The following is a 19,043-nucleotide window of genomic DNA, read 5'->3' as shown; positions in this document are numbered from 1 at the left end:
CATAACAAAAAAATGTATACACGTACCAACATAGAAGGAATCCATGCCCCTCCTCTCTCACATTAGGGTGTGTAGCCTCTGTATGCACATCTAGTGTATCCTCGTCAAATACAAATTGATACTCAAAAAGATCACCTATGGGACCCAGAAAAATATTCTTGCATGTTATGCAAGTATCGGGCACACAAACATGTGATGAGATCATCAATGATGAACTTGTTCTAGCATCATCAACACGGGGAGGTAACACTGACCTAGCCTGGGATATCAATAGGCTACTCAATCTATGGATGGTTCTAATAGTCTGAGAGCTAGCCTCTACAATGATATCAGGATGTTTCACTTGAGGAGGGGGGAGACATTAGTAGGGGGGGGAAAAAGTGCCAACTTTCTTCCACTAGACAAAGGGTCTATCTTAAGGAGCTCCTCCTCCTACACCCATGTTGGGCTTCATGCTCCAATAGTTCACCTTGAGGCCCAACACAAATTTTGCATACAATTTTCTAAGGAAATAAAATGGAACCTCTAAATTTTTGTGTGGAGGGACATCAAAAACCATCCACCAATGATCCCAAAATTTTGCATGCATAGCTTCATTTGTGTACCCTTTAATTGATAGTTTGGGCTTTGTGCATTCGACTTGTTTACCAATTTTTGGGTTCGCAAAAAGGCTAACCAAATCATCTTTAGTTATATTTAGGGTCGCAAACTCATCATAGTCCAACCCATCATCAAACATGGTATGCATTTGGTCATGCCGGTGAAAAGTGGCATTTTTTCATTGGTAAGTGTTTCAATATTATCCACTATGGTGTTTATCGTGGATTACATAGGAGCCAATGCAGATATAGTATTATATGTAGTTCGCAAAACCCTCAACTCAGTGAGATTTTCAAATATCAAATCTTCGATTTGAGGAGGGTTTTGAGGGGGTAGGGGATCATTTGGTGGACAGTTTTGAGGGGGCACTAGATCGTTTGGTGGAGAGTTACAAGGAACATTATTTCTTGCCTCAGTATCATCATTTTGGTCAGCCATACCTATTAATTTGCAAAACATAATCTCTATTAAAAATAACCTAAATTTCAACAATTTCTATTAACAAAAACCCAATTTTTAACAAATTCAATTAAAAATAACTAATTTATAATAAGATTCATTCAAAACATTAAAAAAAAATACTAATATTGTATACCTGTTCTAAGATCTGATATTGGAACAGAGGGAACTCTCAAACACACAAAAAATGCAATGTGAAAAGAGCCCTTAGTTTTTTTGTTTTTTTAAATCAATGTTACAGGTATTGAGTATCCAATTTCATATCGAATACCCAATAAGACTTGGTCCTAACTTTTTAGTTTTGGTATCAGGATGGGTGGAAAAAAGTCTGAGCAGATTTTGAAACGCTTTTAAATGTTTTCAAACTCTATTTTTTTCACATTGCCACTTTTTGGCACATCATAATCCTACACATACCCAGAACCCCATTGTAATAAAATTAATCCCTATAAAGAAACTACCCCACAAGAAGTTGTTGAGTAACTGCTACCTTTTCAACTTCTTATTTCCAAGGTTCCCCTTTTCCACTAATGCATTTTCCTATTTCACCACCATTTTACATGTTCTTACATTCTAAATTAAAAGTAATTCTTCAAGGAATTAATTTATGAGAAAATAAAATATTCTAATTTCTACTTTATCTCCACATATTTAACATTTAATTACTTTGCTCTGTATATTCTATATTTTTATTTTTTAAGAATTAAATATTAGTCCAAGGGGTTTAGCTTAGTTGGTTGAAGCAATGAGTTCTAATTGTGGACATATATTTGTGGAATTATAAGTTGTGACTCATGGTCTTCTATTGATTGTATTTGTTTCATTGTAAGAAGTGGATTCTAAGTTGTGACTCCTGATCTTCCAATTGTTGTTTCTAGTGCGATTTCATGAAAGGAGCTTGAATAAGTTGTAATTGTTGCTCTTAAGGAACACCAGATGTGTAAATGATCTTAATATAAAGAAATAAATATTAAAATACAAAAAATATTTTTAAATTTTTTTCAAAGGGGATAAAAAAAATTTATGTGCTAAAACTGGCTCTATCTAGGGACTATATTTTGCATCAAGATGTAGAGAACTTCATAATCTCTCATCATACTTTGCTTGATGTAGATTTGGATTTTAGTTCATTCAAAGAGCTTATTGAACACAATGCAATATTTACGCTAAGTACCTTTTTTGGACAAAAAATTTCCCTACAACCACTAACTTTGATTATGCCTGACAAAGGTTTTGAAAGCACTCATGTGCCCAACCAATTGTGTTACTAGGAATTTGGTGTACCAACTACCGTGGTCTCATTCTTTACACAAAATATTCAATTTTAAGACACTTCAAAATGAATTGTGTTCCAAGTTATGGAACTTGATTACACAACATGTCAATTCTGATTTCATAGTCCATGCATCATAATTATCCATTTTGACATGAACAATGAGCAATGTTATCTTCCTTAATGTTCTTTGAATCCTACAATTACATTCTTCATTTGACGGTCATTATATTTCAGAGGCTTGATAAAGAGATGAAGGTTACCACCAAAAGTATAAGTGTTATCTTAATTGGAGAAACTATCCCTATTATCATTTATAGGTTTTTGTGGAGGTTTAGAAATTTTCCAAATTGGGATGATTGACATAGTTTAAAATGTGAGCATTCCAATTGGGCTCAATCTTAGGTTAGAAACTAGCACATCAAAGTACTCATTGTAAATGACCTTTGGATTATGACTACATTATCAAATGAGTAGATATCAATTAAGTTAACAAAGGTGACATGCTCCTCCAAAGTATGGACATTTAATCAGGCTTGATAGTCTTCTTTTTGCAACTAATGTCAACCATGGCTTAAACATCATATAATAAGGCTTAATTTATAAACTAAAAATTTGAAGAAGACAAAATTGAATTATTTTTTCCAAGCTTAATTTCTTCTTAGTATGTGATGTTTAAGGATGGCCTCAACCTACCTATAATTGTATTCTTTAACCATACAAGGTACTCCATTACAATTGGTCATGGTGTCATCCATAGTAGTGAAGTCATTTTACCAATATGAGAGCTAATGATGAATAAGCTTACTTGTAAATGTATCTCCTGAATTAATGACACATATTATTTTTGTGGCTAGCATGTCCTCATATTGGACCCTCTTCACTTGATCGGACAATCGGGGAAGTTGGAAAGTATTAAACTTGATTGGACTTTGATGCACTTTTTGAAATGATAATCCAATCTAAAAGAACCTTACAACAGCTTAAACATCACATGCTAAGGCTTGATTCAAAGACTAGAAGTATTAAATAATCAAAGTTGACTTTTTTTCAAAGCTTAAGTTTTCCCTTAGTGTGTGAGGTTTAAGGATGGCAAAAAACTTTAATAGAACATACACCTTGTATAGTTGTACAAAGCACATTTCTTCAACCATGGGGTTGGAAACCAATACATCCTAAGACATTGGGAAACCCTAGATTATATTATTCTAGCTATTATAAATTGGATCATTAAGGCATAGAGTGGGGATGCATTGATTATTAATTGAGATCAAGAATAACACATATAACTAAGGATGTGCACTATTATTGGCAAGCTCCAAATTTTTGGTCCAACAAAGATTTTGAATGAAGAGGACAGTAGACTAGTGCTTTATGAAATGGGATTAGAGTCATAGGAGAGCATAATGTAGGGAATAAATTGCAAGGAGAAGAGGGGAAAATGAGGTACACACAAACTTTATTTACAACTATTTATAGGGATAAAATTCTTACCTTGAGAAAGTGTTAGGGGTTTTCATGCAAACCATTGGCATGATTCTAGAAATATGAGCCACTCCTCAACAACAGATTGTGATCATTAAATTATAGCCAAGAACAATTGCTCTTGGTGACTGCTTGACTTTTAGATTTTAGACTACTTGCCTACAAAATTTTTCTATAAATTTATTCAAGCCTATATGGCCACTTTTCATAATACAAAGTGAAAAAAATAAAGACTAGACCCTCTTCTTTAGAACCACATATTGCACCATTTTTTTTTACATGTAATGACTTGGTTTGATCTCTGAAGGTTGTGTTCTTCTAGTATGGGATCAAATTTGATGATTAAGAATTCCTTTATTTTTACACAAACAAGTTTGTCACTACTCTGAGAAGTATAAGAATTTTTTACCTTCATGGGTACCTCCTTTTCTTCACTTTCTTGCTCAAATTTTTGACAAAATGATTGTTCAAACCTTACCACACAAAAATATGCTTGATCACTTTCTTCCACAACCATCAAAATTTTCCCTTATCATCCTCATTAAAAATAAAACTTCCTTTTTCTAAATTATGATTTGTAAAAAAATTAAGAATTTCATTAGAAACTTTCTCTAGGATTTGCTCTTTTTGATAAATATCAAAAATAAAAGTTTATAAAGTAGGAAGAAAAGAGAGTTCATACTCATCAACATTTGAATATTTATTTGATTCACAAGATTTGCAAGTAAATACACCTCTCCTAACTTCGGTGATATTGTCATTTGCATCTACAATTCCACATAGTAAATTATCCTCTGAGCCTTTCAAGAAACGATCAAAGACATAGATATTAGTGTATTCATCTGATGATGTTTTCTCCATGGATGAAATGAATATTTGATCTTTCTTTTCTATTTGCATGTGTATCGAAGGAATCTCAATTTTTTTTAATTTTGGGCCTGGTGCAAATTTTTTATCATGACTTGGTATCTCTCCTACTAAAAATCCTTCAACACATAATACCTCTTATGAACACATTTCAACAACCACAAAAATTGGTGGTCTTCACAAGGCTTTATTATTCCTTCTAAGTTCACATATACTTTATTTGTAGGCATTCCAAAATAGATGAAGTGTATGGTCATCTATAGCCAATATTTCTTCAATAGTTGGCAGGAACCTTCTTTTAAACCAATTCATTTTCTCACCCCATTCATTAACCATGATTATGAAATCTTCAAGTACCATAAATATGTTAGTTTAGATAGTTGTTCTTCAAATTAAATGCACAAACTGACTCTGGAGCCCAAAGAGAAGAACAAATTGCACCAATAGTTGGAGAGATTATCATTAAATTGATAACCATTCACTATTGAGAGGTACAACCCCCTCTTGATAGCTATGCAATGAATGAAAGAACACCAAGTATTATTTTCACCAAAAAGAAAAAAAGATCATTAACATCTACCCATAAACATGCAAGCAGATACAGATGGATTGAACATTGAATAATGTGAATGCAATAAAATGGCACAAAGCCCACTTCCCTCACATTCATGATCAGATTTATATTTAAAATAATCTCTCTTCTCACCTAACTAAAAAAGATTTGAATATTTAATAATGGAACAAAGTACATTAATAATCAAGAACATGAAATAAATACTTCGTCAATGAAAATACATGCAAATATCAACACAGTGTCTCTCAAAAAATCTACAAATATACTTGTTGCAAAATTTGATAAAACTCAATTTACCTATAATCTCTTAAAATAGTGATACATAGATCACTCCCCTTTAATAGGAGAATGGCCATCAAAGTAAATAAATGCATGATAAATGAAAAGATCTTGACAAAGTATTCATTTAAATGCAAGCTTAAATCTAGTTACAAAATTCTTATTTTAGAGCCAAAAAAGAACCCTCTTTAAAATAAAATTGCCCCCTTAAATAAACTATTCCACAAGAAGTTGTTGAATAACTTCTTGTAACTTTTACCTTTTCAACTTCTTTCTTCCAAGATCGCCTTTTCCCAATAATTTATTTTCCTATTTCACCACATTTTACATGTTTTTACATACTGAATTAAAATTAATCCTTGGAGGAATTATTTTATGAAAAATTAAAAGATTGTAAGTTCCACTTTAGCTCCACATTTTTAATATTTAATTACTTTGCACTTTATGTTAAATATTTAATTCATTAAAGAAATAAATATTAAATTGGAAAAAAAATATTTAAAAAGGGGATGAAAAGTTTGCTCTATTAACGAATAAAAATAACAATAAGAGTAACTAACTTTTTAAATTTCTAAAACTCTTTCCCACCCTCGTAATTCATATCAATATTTTAATTTTATCTTTTTAGTTGGTATATATTAATTTTTTATATTTTAATGCATATATGTGTCTACTTTTAACAAAATTTGAAATTTTTATACTATTTGATTTTTCCAAAGTCATTTTAACTGTCAAATATGAATTAAGGATATAATCTCAACTTCAATAACATTTGATATTTGTATAAATTGTTTAAATATTCTACTCTTTAGATTAAACTTTTGAAGAAATTTATAATTAGAAATTGATTTTAATCAATTTTAAGAATATTAATAATATTTAAAGAGAAGAAATTTTCTTATATTTATTTATTTTATATCTTTTTTTACTAAGAATTAAATAATTTGCATTTCCTAAATAATCATTTAATAACAAAGAGTCTTGACATCATTAAAAAAAAAATTTGACATTGCAAATTTAAAATCAAGAGAAACTTCTAATCAAAATAAATTGACACACGGTCTACATTTGTATAATCTTAGGCCTCCTCAACACATAACCATTCTAAAATCAACTTATTTTAATTTTCAAGATTACAACTTTACTTTAATACCTTTTTAAGTTTTGATTCTTGTCTATAAGAATTTATTAAATTTTTGAACTCAAGACGAGAACCAATAGGTTATCAAGTATTTAGACATGTAAGAAAAGTGTATAAATTGAATAAATCTTCGTATGGTTTTAAAAAATCAACTAGATCATGGTATAGTCATATTAATTCATATTTGAGTGATGGATTTAGTAAAAGTAGGAGTGAGCCTACATTATATATAAAAATCAATGAAAAAATCACATTTTAATTTTAAGCTAGTATGATTACCTAAATTTTATGTGTAATCCCTCTATTGATATGTTTAATACAATAATGATTAAATAATTTGAGATGATGAGATACTTTTCAATATGATATAGGTATTTTTATTTTTGAAACTGGGTATGCCAAGGATGTATTGAGAAAGTTTTGTATGATGGGTTATAAAATTAGCAATAACTCTAATTGTAACAGGAATCAAACTTAGCAAAGAGAATAAGGGTCACATGTTAACTCAAGTTTGTTTATGAGACTTATTGAAATTTATTATATTTGGCATCTACGAGGCTAGCTATCATATGTGGTATTAGCTTGATTTTGAGGTTTATGGATCCATCTCAAGATTCTCATTGGCAAGTTGGGAAAATGTTACTAAGATATACTACAATAATAAGTGGATACAAAACTTTATATTAAAAAACTTTCAAATTTTCTTTGATTGGTTATACTAACAATTTTATGGGTGATATAGTTAATAGGAAGAGTACATCCAAATATTTCTTTCATTATGGTATAGGGGCAATCTTAGGGGCATGCAAGAAGTAAGTTGTCAAGGCACTTTCATTAGTTGAAGTTGAGGACGTAGTTGCCACGTTAGTAATACACTAAGAGATTTAGATGAGAAGAATATTGAAGGACCTATTGCTAGCATGAGAGGAACCAATACCAAGCTTTTTCAATAATAAATCAACAATTGCATTATCAAAGAATCATGTCTTCCACCAAACGAGCAAGCATATTAATACCAAATACCATTTCATTATAGATATGATTAACAATGGTGAAATATATCCTGGTTTTCATAAATCTAAGATCAATTGGCATACATTTTCATAAAGGCTCTACCAAAAGAGGACTTTGAATATGTATGAGAAAGTTTGAATAATTGATGCTAAAGTTATTAATGGAAGAGATTAAGGAGGAATGTTAGAGAGCATTAATTTCTTTCTATAGGGCATAAGAAGTCAAGCAAAATATAATTGTAGTTAATAAAGAATGTTGTTCTACCTGCCATCTATAGTTGCTAAGAATAAGGGTAGTTTATGTATGTGTGTACCAGTTTAAAACTTTAATTTTATGTGTTAAAATGTAGTCACTTTATCCTCCCCATATATAACCACTTATCTAAGATCTATCAATGCATAGTTCTATTACATCGTACAATTTAATATTATTTAGTTTTTCTTAAATGATAGTTTAGTGTCCTCTATTTAGACATAAGATTGTAAGTTATTTTTTGAAGAACAATAAAATTAACAAATTTTTAATATTTTTTTACTTTTAATCTATCTATATTTATTATTTATGTTATATTTCTTTACATTAAAATATCATTTCAAGAATACACAATTTTCAAAAAAAACATGATATATAATAAATTGTATAATCAAATAACATATATAATAAATTAATCTATTCTAAAAACATTGAAAATTTACATCACTGCTATCATAATAAATGTAAATATTAAAATTATATTTTACAAAAATATTTATAATTTAAATAATATTTTGGTAAGAAGCATATTACAATTATATTCAGCTTTACCTACTTATTATGTCTATCTTAAGAAGATACTTCAAATCCCATCAAAATAGGAAACCTAAATATCATTTCAAGTTTTCACAACTATTTGCTTCTAGGAGTGCAAGAAAGCAAAACTAGTATGCAGATGCGAATATAGACTTGAGAAGTCAGCTCCCAAATCTACCATTGCTATTTCATCATCCCCATCCTCGTCATCCTTGCCATCCTCGTCATCCTCGTCTTCGACCTTGTCGTCCTCGTCTTCCTTCATAAAATAATGCCTGCGCAAAGCCCTGTCCCTGAACTCTTCCTCCATACAATAATGCATGCGCATAGCCCTGTCCTCGTCTTCCTCGTCACTATCCTCGGGGATTATTTGCTTTATGTCTTGCACTCGTGGATTGCCTTGCTCGCTAGTCGAGAGGGCTGCCAATGCAACAAAGGTATTCAGTCGCCACGTTGAGCTCAACATCATACATGCAGAAAAGCCAAACAATTCCTTCCATTTGTAATGGGAAGGAATCCAAGCACAAAGAGTAGCACCGCTATTAATGCCTTGCGATAAGTGGCGAAGAGTCTCGCCAATTCTTTCCCCATCTTGCTCTGTTAATCCCACATAAATTATGTGCGAAGTACCCCTACTCGAAAGCTCCGCCATTTTCTTCAACACCATCTGACAGGCCTTCTTGTTTGACGGAGAGCATAGATCACAACATGACACCAGGAATGCAACTCTTTGATATTCACCCTCCACGAAGGTTGGAGACCACTCTCCGACCATTCCGTCAACATTCAGAAACCTGTTCTCTGCGTCAAATAAAGCTCGGAACATTGAATTTCTGAAGAAGATGTCCCTTTCTGATTCTGTCCGCACAAGTAGAGGGTGGTTCTCCTTTACCTCTTCCCAACGCTTTAACAGCAGTTGGCTTTCACATATATTTAGCACTTTCAAGCTCTTCAACTCAATCATCTGATTCACTGCATTTCCTTCCAATACAGCGCACCCTGATGCATCTATAGCAGCAACACATGGCAACGATCCGAAATCTTCACTAAGCCTCTCTAGCCTTCGGCAACCACGAATCCTCAGATATTCCAAAGACTTTAGCTGCCCAAAATTGTCACAAAGAGTGGACAAGTTTTTACAATTTACTATAACCAACTTCTTCAGGTTGCTCAGCTGACCAAAACTATGTGAAAGGCTAGCCAAGTTTGTACAATTTACTATAACCAAGTTCTTCAGGTTGGTCAGTTGACTAAACCCATCAGAAGGATTAAGCAAGTTTGGACAGTTAATTATTTTTAACCTGTTCAACTTGCTCAATTTACCAAAATTGTCAGAGAGACTACACAATTTTGTACAATCATTAATATGCAACTCCTCCAAATTCCTCAATTGACCAAAGGTATCAGGCAAGGAAGTGAGCTCTCTAAAATGGGACAATTTTAGGTAACGCAGAGAGTCAAGTTGACCAAAACTCTCTGGAAGTCTAGTCAAATACTGCTCATTTTGAGATAAACTTAGCTCTTCTAGACGAGACAGTTTGCCAAAGTTTTCATCGAACCCAAGGGATTCCAAAGCGTCCACCTTCAACCTACGCAAAGAATGGGGTAACTGCACCCACAGTTGATATTCCAAATCAGCCCTTGAGAAAGAAAACTAGATCTGATACCTATATTCTAGAATCTAAACAACAGATAAATAAAGATATTACTATACTTACGTCGCAAAACCTGTCATCACCCCTTAAGCGGCCTTCAAAAATTGCCAGGCTGGGAAGCTTGTTCAACTCAATCGGTGAACAATCTCCATTATTAACTTTCAGATATCTTAGATTATCAAATTTTTGGGCGCATTCTCCAGTGACTTTTGTCCCTTTACAAAGAATCAGAACTCTTAGACACTCGTGCATCTTATCCAAATGTGCTGCCTGAAGATGGATGTCGGCATCATTAAAGGAGGACGTCCGTGGAAACAATGATAGTCTAGTGGAGTATTTCCGTAGAAGACAAATTCCTTGAGTTTTCTCAAGCCTCTGCAGATATGAAGTATTAGATTACAAAAACAATAAGCTTCTGGGAGAAAGATTAAAACCACATAGAAACTTGTGTAGAGAACAGAACTATCTTGTATAAATCATCACATTTGCCTTGTCCGGAATTCCAATCAATTCCTTCATTAACAGCGGAACTTAGCAAAATTTTAAGGCAAGAGAAAAATTATTAAGTGGGAGAGCTATAGCCCTAAAATCGAAGGAAAAAGTCACGAATTTCAGAACAATTTTATTACCTACGGAGTAAAATCATCTAAATTTTTCAACGTCATTCACGTTTGTGTTCCGAGGAGTTTTAACTTAGAAACAAAATATACAAAAAGATAGAAGTAGAGTCTATAGGTAAATTCATTGATGTATTGGTAGAGTGTACCTCTGTATCTTTCAGAGCACTTTGGAGGGACTCTGTATTTGTTATTCGACCCTCTTCTAGTTCTGATAGCTCCCTTCCTCGAACTTGGACGTTGTAGTCTACAATCACTTTCCCTTGTTCGGATATCTGTACCAGGGCTGCATCTACGATGGCTTTAAGCGCTGCCTCCCCAACAATGTAACCCACAGTCCTTTCACGGCAGTTGTTGAAAAATGCTGCTATATCTAAAACAGCATTTTTGTACATATTTTCTCGCAGACCTTTGTACAGCACATCAACTACTTTTTCCCTCCAATCTCCCTCTACTTTCGAGAGAGTATCCCTTAAAAATTGAATAGTTCTGTCACAAGCGCTAACATCATTGCCAAGTTCACGCAATTTTGAGCCTGCCATATTTAACACCGGTGGAATACCGCCGCATATTTTCGCAAGACTATCAATATCAAAGCTTCCATTAAAACATTTGTCAGCACTGCCTAAAGCTTTTCTACACAGCAACTTCTCTGAACCTTCTTCTGAAAGGCCGTCTATCTTGTATGGATAGCGCTTGATGCCTCTCTGTTTGATCACCCTTGTCTCATTTAGCCTTCTTGTTGTTATTAGCATCCTGCTTCCCTTTGGAAGCGAACGGAGATTCCCTGGAAGAATTTTATGAAGCTCCCGTCCACTCAAAACATTGTCGATAAACAAAAATATGGGCTTTGGTGAAGACATGTAGTACGAGGACCTCAATAAATACGAAATTTGCCGTTCCATATAGGAGTAATGGGATTGTAAACAGTTGTCCCCCTGAACATTGATTCTAAAGTATTTGTAGGCATCGAGTTTGAGAGAGCTTATGACAGCGATCGCCAGGGTAGTCTTCCCTATGCCCCCAACCCCAAAAAGCACCACAGCTCTTGTATCTGATTTATTCCTCAGGGCGAGTAGCTTGATGACTTCATCTCGTGCCGCAATGATGTCAACTTCAAAGAGTCGAATATAATGAGTTTAATTTATATCAGATCCAGCTTAAAAAGTACACTAGTTTCCAGCATTTTAAATTTATTAGAAAGCAGAGGATTAAGATGATATATATACTGTATTCCCTAAACAGCTTTAATTCAATGCGAAAAGATACAAAACATAATCTTCACATTGACTTTTTGTTGATGCAATAAACTTAAGAGGCTGGCCTCTGAGATGTATTTTTATTAATATAAACTGTTATGTAATTATATTCGATAAAAATGCAACTTTTCAAATTTCCTTATCAAGAAAGTTTATCTTGTGCTTTCGTGTACGAATTGAACAAAATCTACTAATTAGGAATAAGAAAATAAAAAATTACCTGCATTGGATTTCAACATGATGTCCCGTTCTCTTCCTGTCAATACATTTTGAGGGTGTCCGTCCTCTATTTTTTGCCAACATTCTATCAATAAGGGACTTTCACGGATGTCTAACTCCATCAAGCTCGTTAACTCAGTCATCTGCTCCACTGCCTTTCCTTCCAGCACAGGACATTTGCTCGCGTCTATTGTTGTCAAACATGTTAATGATCCGAAATCATCACTAAGCCTCTCGAGTCTTTGGCAACCAGAAATTGTCAGCTCTTGCAAAGAGCTTAGCTGCCCAAAATTGTCACACAAACTGGACAGGCTTTCACAGTCTTCGATACATAACTCCTTCAAGTTGCTAAGTTGGCCAAAGGTATCGCTAAGCCTCTTCAAACTTCTGCAGTCTATTATTTCCAGATATTGCAAAGACTTTAGCTGCCCAAAATCATCACATAGACTGGTCAGTCTTGTACAGTTGAAAATATACAACCCCTTCAAGCTGCAAAGTTGACCAAAAGTATCACTAAGCCTCTCCAAACGTTGACAGTGCAAAATTTTCAGAATTTCCAAAGATTTCAAATGTCCAAAATTGTCAGAGAGACCAGACAACATTGTACACTCTTTTATAATCAATTCCTTTAAATTACTCATTTCACCAAAGCTATCACCGAGACTCAACAGACTATAGCAGACTTCAATTGTTAGAGATTCTAAAGACATCAAATGTCCAAAATTGTCAGAGAGACCAGACAACATTGGACATTCTTTTATGGTCAACTTCCTCAAGTTGTTCAATTGACCAAAGGTATCACCAAGACTACACAACATTTTACAGTCTTCTATAATCAGCTCCTTCAAGCTGCTCAATTGGCCAATTGTATCATTAAACCTCTCCAAACTTTCGCATTCCTCAATTGTAAGAGATTCCAAAGACCTCAAATGCCCAAAATCGTCAGACAGACTAGACAACTTTGGGCAGTCCCGTATAGTCAACTCCTTCAACTTACTCAGTTGACCAAAAGTATTGGGCAAAGAAGTGAGTTCTGTAAAATAGTACAAATCTAAGCAACGAAGAAATCGAAGTTCACCAAAGCTCTCTGGAAGCCTCTTGACATAATTCTCCTTTCGACATATACTCAGCTCTTCCAGATGAGACAGTTTGTCAAAGCTTCCATCTAACCAAACGGATTCCAAACCGTACACTGTCAAGCTGCGCAAGGAATGAGGTGCCTGCAAATACAGTTGATCTTCCGAATCAACCCTAGAAAGAAAAGCAGATCTATAATTTCTATTTTAAACAATAGACAGAGAAATGAGATGGTAGACTTACGTTGCAAAAGCAGTCATCACTCCTTATGCGACCCTTGAAAATTGCTAGCCTCGGAAGCTTATTTAACTCCATTGGGGAACAACAATTTTCATTACCAATGCTTAGATACCTTAGATTTTCGAATTTTCTAGAGCATGCTCCAGTGACTTCATTTTGACCAAGAATCAAAACTCTTAAACACTTGTGCATCTTATCCAGATGTTTGGCCTGAAGATGAAATTCCCCTTCAAGACGAATTCCTTTCAATTTCTCAAGTCGCTGCAAGTAGAAAGTATAAGACTAGAATAATAAACAAACAAGTTATAACACACATTAAAGCTCTCCTATAGACCAGAGTAGATTCATGTTGTATATATGAGTTTACCCCAGTGACGAAAGATTTATTCATCAAGGGTCTCTTGTAAACAATTCTATGAAAAGTAAAGATCAGAGAGGAAATATACCTCTGTATCTTCAATAATATCAGCCAGAGATATCAGATCTGTTATTCTATCCGATTCTGACAATTTCCTTCCCCGATTTAGAACGACATCATGAAGTTCTACATTGCCATCGGATATCTTCACCAATGCTGCCTCTTCTAGCGCCAGAAGTTCATCTTCACCAACAATATTACTCACAATGTGCCTCTCACAGGAAGAAAAGAAAGCTGCTATATCCAGAAAAGCATCTTTATATCGATCCCCCGGCAAACTCTTAAACACCACATCTACTACTTTTTCAGTTGATTCATCCTCTCCTTTCTCCAGCGAATCCCTGAACGTTTCAATGGTACTGTTGAAGGCGGACAGGTTGTTACGATGTTTACACAGTCTGATACCAACAAGATTTAAGACTAGAGGAATGCCACCACAGGCACTCAGCAAGCCATCGATATCCGAGCTTGCATCAAATGTTCCAAGGGGAATGCCTAAAGCTTTCGTGGACAACAACTTTTTGGCCTCGTTGGGAGGAAGACAATTTATAGGATATGCCACTCTAGTAATAACATCTGGCTTGTTAAGCATGTCAGTCTCGTCCAGTTTTCTGGTGGTCACAAGCATTCGGCTACGCTTAGGCATTGTTGACAAGTCGTCGGGCAAAATTTTGGCAAGATCACTGCCTTTCAGCGCATTGTCTATGAACATAAACAAGTGTTCTCTTGCTTTTTCTCTGAAGACCTTGCAGATCTCTCGATGACCCTCATCAGAATCCCTCAAGTTCGAATTTTGGCCAAACAAATCGCTCAAGATCTGCTTTTGGAGCTTCTGAAGATCGTCTTCAGAACAGTCCTGTTTGATGATCAGATGGCAGTATTTGAAGCCTCTGAGATCCAGGCAGCTGAAGACCTCATTCCCCAAACATGTCTTACCCATACCGCCGACCCCGTAAACCACGACCGCTCTGCTTGATACATCTTGCTTGTCGTCCATGGCCAACATCTTTGTGAGCTCCAACACCGACTCATCGATGCCCACTGCAAAATCAATGGAAATTACCTATATCAGGTGAAACGATTATTGAAAGCGATTATGCGTACTTATTGGGGACTGATTTCTACTAATGCCCGAAAAATAAACCCAATTAATTACACTAAGAAGGGAGCCGCCGCGAGAAAAAACCTGCATTGAGATTCTTCTCGCCCTGTGAGAGAGGTAACGCCTTAGGCATTCGATGCAAAGCTTCAATCAGAGCTTCCAACGTCAAATCTTGATGACTCTGGCCCAGTTTTGATTGAAGCTTCTTCATCTCTTCACTATCCACCACGGAAGAGAATATCCTGTACAGTAGAATCAATCAATAATATGGACATTAAATTACTCTCGACTATAATCAAATTGTGGGAAATGTTACCTGGAGAGGTTGCTAGATTGTATTCGAGAAAGACAGAAGAATGATCCTTCGAAAATAAACTCAGCCACATCATGCAGCTTCTCTTGAGGTATTTGCCCATCCAGTCCCTTGATGTGTGTAGCCAAGTGACACATATGCTTTAAAAAATCAACGCATTCCTCCTTGATGGTGGAAGCATCGTCCACTTTTTGCAATACGTATGCTACCACGGTTAGCCCTGCTCCTACCCACTGGATCTGAGACGCTTCTTTCAGAACATCTATCACCACTTTGATCGTTTCGCCACTCTGCGGACGAAATATTAATAACTTTTAAGAGAACTTCTTCATCTTAATCCATGGAGATCAACAAGATAAAGGTACTATAATACCTTGAAACCATGCCTCTGACAACGTTTCCATACTCTCCGCAACAAGTGTTTGCCATATTCGATAGAAGAGGCCACTCGACCCGAAGCAATCCCATCTGATTCAGATGTGATCTCTTCTGCCTGAAAAGTTACAAACATTTTTATTACATTTAACGTCGCAATGGAATACACGGGAAAACTAAAATAAAACGAGTTTCGCATACCTTGTCGAGTTTTGCCAAATACTTTTCAATGTAAGAAATTAATTCATACAGGTTGCTCGTAACAACATCCTTGGGCCAATCGAAAATCTTCTGCTTGTCATCTGGAGAAATACAGGACAAACCCAGCGTTACCCATTATGATTTTGGCAAGCGAAATGGTCTAAACTGGTGAGTGTAAACCAACTAGAGAGAAGCAGATCCAGAAAAAGAGAAATAGTATGCGAAAGTATCATATTGTTTTCTCGACTTAGCTGTACAACTCATGTGATTTATGAAAGAATTTTCACGGCATCCGTGCTCGGCAAAATAATGAGAGAGAATGGTTACCTTCATCTGGGTACGGTTCGAGCTCTTCATAGTTGGTGATCAATCTGGCTTGAAGACTGTTTATCTCCACCCCATCCACTAGCCCTGAAAAATAACTGTTCCGTACACCTCAAATTTTATCAGTTGCACCGGACTATAGTCTCGTCAAGAGTAACAGGTAGTCTATGAAATTTATTACCTAGAGAGGCTGGTAGATTGCATTTGTGACATACAGAAAAACGATCCTTTTACAATGAACGCAACCAGATCGTTCAACTTTTCCTCGGGCAAGCGTTTGATTCGTTGCTGAATGTGTTTGACCACGCCACACATGAAGCGCAAAACCTCAACGCATTCCTTCCTACTGCTAATTAGCGTAGAGCTCTTGTCAGTTTGGTCCAACACGTAGGCCACGACAGAAATAGCAGCTCCAACCCAGTGAATTTGCTCTGCTCCTCTCAGAGTCCCACTAACTACTTTCTGAATGTCAATCTGCAAACACCCAATATGGAACATTTCACAAACAGTGTAGACGATCTGTGGCATGATATTACTTAAAACTAAAGACTCGTTTAAGACCTTGGAACTATGCCTTTTGACACGTCCAGCTACATTCTCCAGGAAACAGGATCCGTAGTCGATGGAAGAAGCCACTCCAGCTGAAATATTTGTAATCTCTGCTTCAAATGTGCTCTCTTTTGGCTGCCACAAGATGATTTATTGGAGGTTAAGCATTCCTTGAAATAGAACAGAAGGAAAGCAATTAGGAATAAATTGTAAATACCTTGTCAATGAAAATGGCGTCCAAGGGCGTCTCAATGAAGGAGATTACTTCCTCAAGATGGTCCACCTCAGGAAAAGGAATGGCATTTGAACAGCAGGAAAACATATTACCCATTCTGTATGGAAAATAAAAATGAGATCTGTCAATCTCTGATCTTTGGTCTCCTGCGATAACACTAGATCAATGCAGACAAATGCAAACCAATGCAATCATGCCAGAGTCGGAGTACATAAAAGCTTTGTTTTATATGTAGCATCGTGACCCTTCCCCTCGACCAGATTGCATTGCGCCAGAATCGGACGCCAAGGTGATTTGTGACTTTTCACCTCAAGAAAAAACGCTCAGGAGAGGATACCGATAATGAATTGTTTATCGTTATACAATTATCAAAGAACAAAGGTAGTATTTTAATGTGCATTATCGCGTTGAACATTTTCTGTAGTAATGAATTTTAATGTGAACATGTGCTTCCATTCCTCGAAACATGAAATAAGGTTGTTCATTAGGGCAACGGCTACCCAGGCAGGAGGATCGACTGCCTGGATGCCCCATCCTTATGCCATCCCCATGCATCCCATCCGGCCTCCTCCGTCCGTCCGGCAACGCCGTACTCTGACGGATCCCAATGAGATAGTGCTCCATAAAATCATGGGGGACACGGCATTCAATGAAGACAGAGATCAATATAAATTTCTAACAACTTCATTTCCAGACTACCATTCTTCATCTAGGTATTCAATTGTTTGAATCTCGTTGTTAAACATGGTGAGCTTTTGGCTTTAAGTTAGCAGGAGTTTGTACAGTTACATTGGGAGACTTTCGTTTACAGTGTTTACAATTTTTTATAATTTTTAATATTGTTTATACACGTACTATTGATGTATTTGATATTGAGTTATATAGGGTTATGAAGTTCATTTCAAATATAAAATATTTTTTTTATTAGTTCGTAAAAATACTTGCAATTATGAATCTGTTATCCTTCATCTAAACAGAGTGAAATAGATATAAAAATTTACTTTTTCAAATTGTTGAAATTGTTACAATAATGCAATTCTTAAATACTCAGGGCCTATATAATCATTTATTGTGTTCCCACAATTTGAACTAAATCTTACATGAATTGTGCCCAATTACTAGACTTTATCATGAAATCAAGACCAGGTTTCCAACATCCCAAGTCTTCGATGACTGTAGGATATAATTTAAGTTTTGGACTATGTTTCCTTCCTGTAGATGGGGAATTGATTTATCCTCTTTAACCATTGTTCAATGCAGTCCCTGTGAAAAATATGACCTTCATTGCAAGGCATATGACACGACTTCTCTGTAATTTCAAAATTAAATAGACAAGTCCCACATTCAACATTTTTGTTCAAACGACTCATTATTTCAATGGATCACAATCTCTTTTGCATTCTGGGTAGGGGTTAAGGCATATTCGGTTGCCAATTTCATCTCTATAACAATAGAATTGTCAGTGCAATGTCTCCAGAACTCTTTGAAATTTATTGCGTTTATATGCAAAGTTGTTAGCTTGATTATCGCAGTTAGCTATGTACGCAGTTTTCTCTCTAATAATTTTACTTCTCAATTCTCATGCTTTTGATTGTATATCACGGTAATCGATTTGAACCAACTTTTATTGCAAAGGAAGAGTGAGACAAAGAGATAAAGAGATAGAGATAGAGAGGGTAAAAATGAGAGATAAAAAGGTGATAGAGATAAGTAATAGAGAGATGGAGAGGGACACACACACACACACATAGGATACATGTGTAGGGAGAGGGGGTAAGCAGAGGTAAGGAGATAGAGACAACAAAGGGAGATTAAAAAAAGATACATATATAGGGAGAGGAGGTGAGAACAGGTAAGGAGATAGAGACAAAGGAGGAAGATAGAAAGGATACATATGTAGGTAGAGGGGGTGAGGAGAAGTAAGGATATAGAGACAAGCGAGGGAGATAGAAATGCTACATATTTAGGGAGAGAGGGT

General features: G+C 35.4%; 1 protein-coding gene and 1 pseudogene across 1 annotated transcript; both read right to left on the bottom strand.

Annotated features, from left to right (window-relative positions):
• LOC149547853 (monothiol glutaredoxin-S11-like) overlaps nt 1-1,488 on the bottom strand; it is a 35,870-nt pseudogene extending 34,382 nt beyond the window's left edge.
• Nucleotides 1,489-8,375: 6,887 nt separating this feature from the next.
• LOC149547852 (uncharacterized) lies at nt 8,376-17,161 on the bottom strand. The gene is made up of 14 exons (XM_089794194.1): nt 17,048-17,161; nt 16,843-16,965; nt 16,463-16,755; nt 16,285-16,379; nt 15,958-16,058; nt 15,755-15,874; nt 15,385-15,671; nt 15,153-15,310; nt 13,995-15,007; nt 13,552-13,809; nt 12,233-13,451; nt 10,903-11,867; nt 10,200-10,511; nt 8,376-10,090 (listed from the first exon to the last, which is right to left on the bottom strand). The coding sequence occupies exons 1-14, from the start codon at nt 17,159-17,161 to the stop codon at nt 8,588-8,590; spliced, it is 6,561 nt and encodes a 2,186-aa protein (XP_089650320.1). The 3' UTR covers nt 8,376-8,587.
• Nucleotides 17,162-19,043: the final 1,882 nt, after the last annotated feature.

Source organism: Cupressus sempervirens, chromosome 7 (assembly GCF_028749045.1).
Source record: "Cupressus sempervirens isolate cs-2001-9-10 chromosome 7, ASM2874904v1, whole genome shotgun sequence".
Taxonomy (NCBI): domain Eukaryota; kingdom Viridiplantae; phylum Streptophyta; class Pinopsida; order Cupressales; family Cupressaceae; genus Cupressus; species Cupressus sempervirens.
The sequence above is the reverse complement of the archived record's forward strand: the minus strand, read 5'-3'. Positions and strand labels throughout refer to the sequence as shown.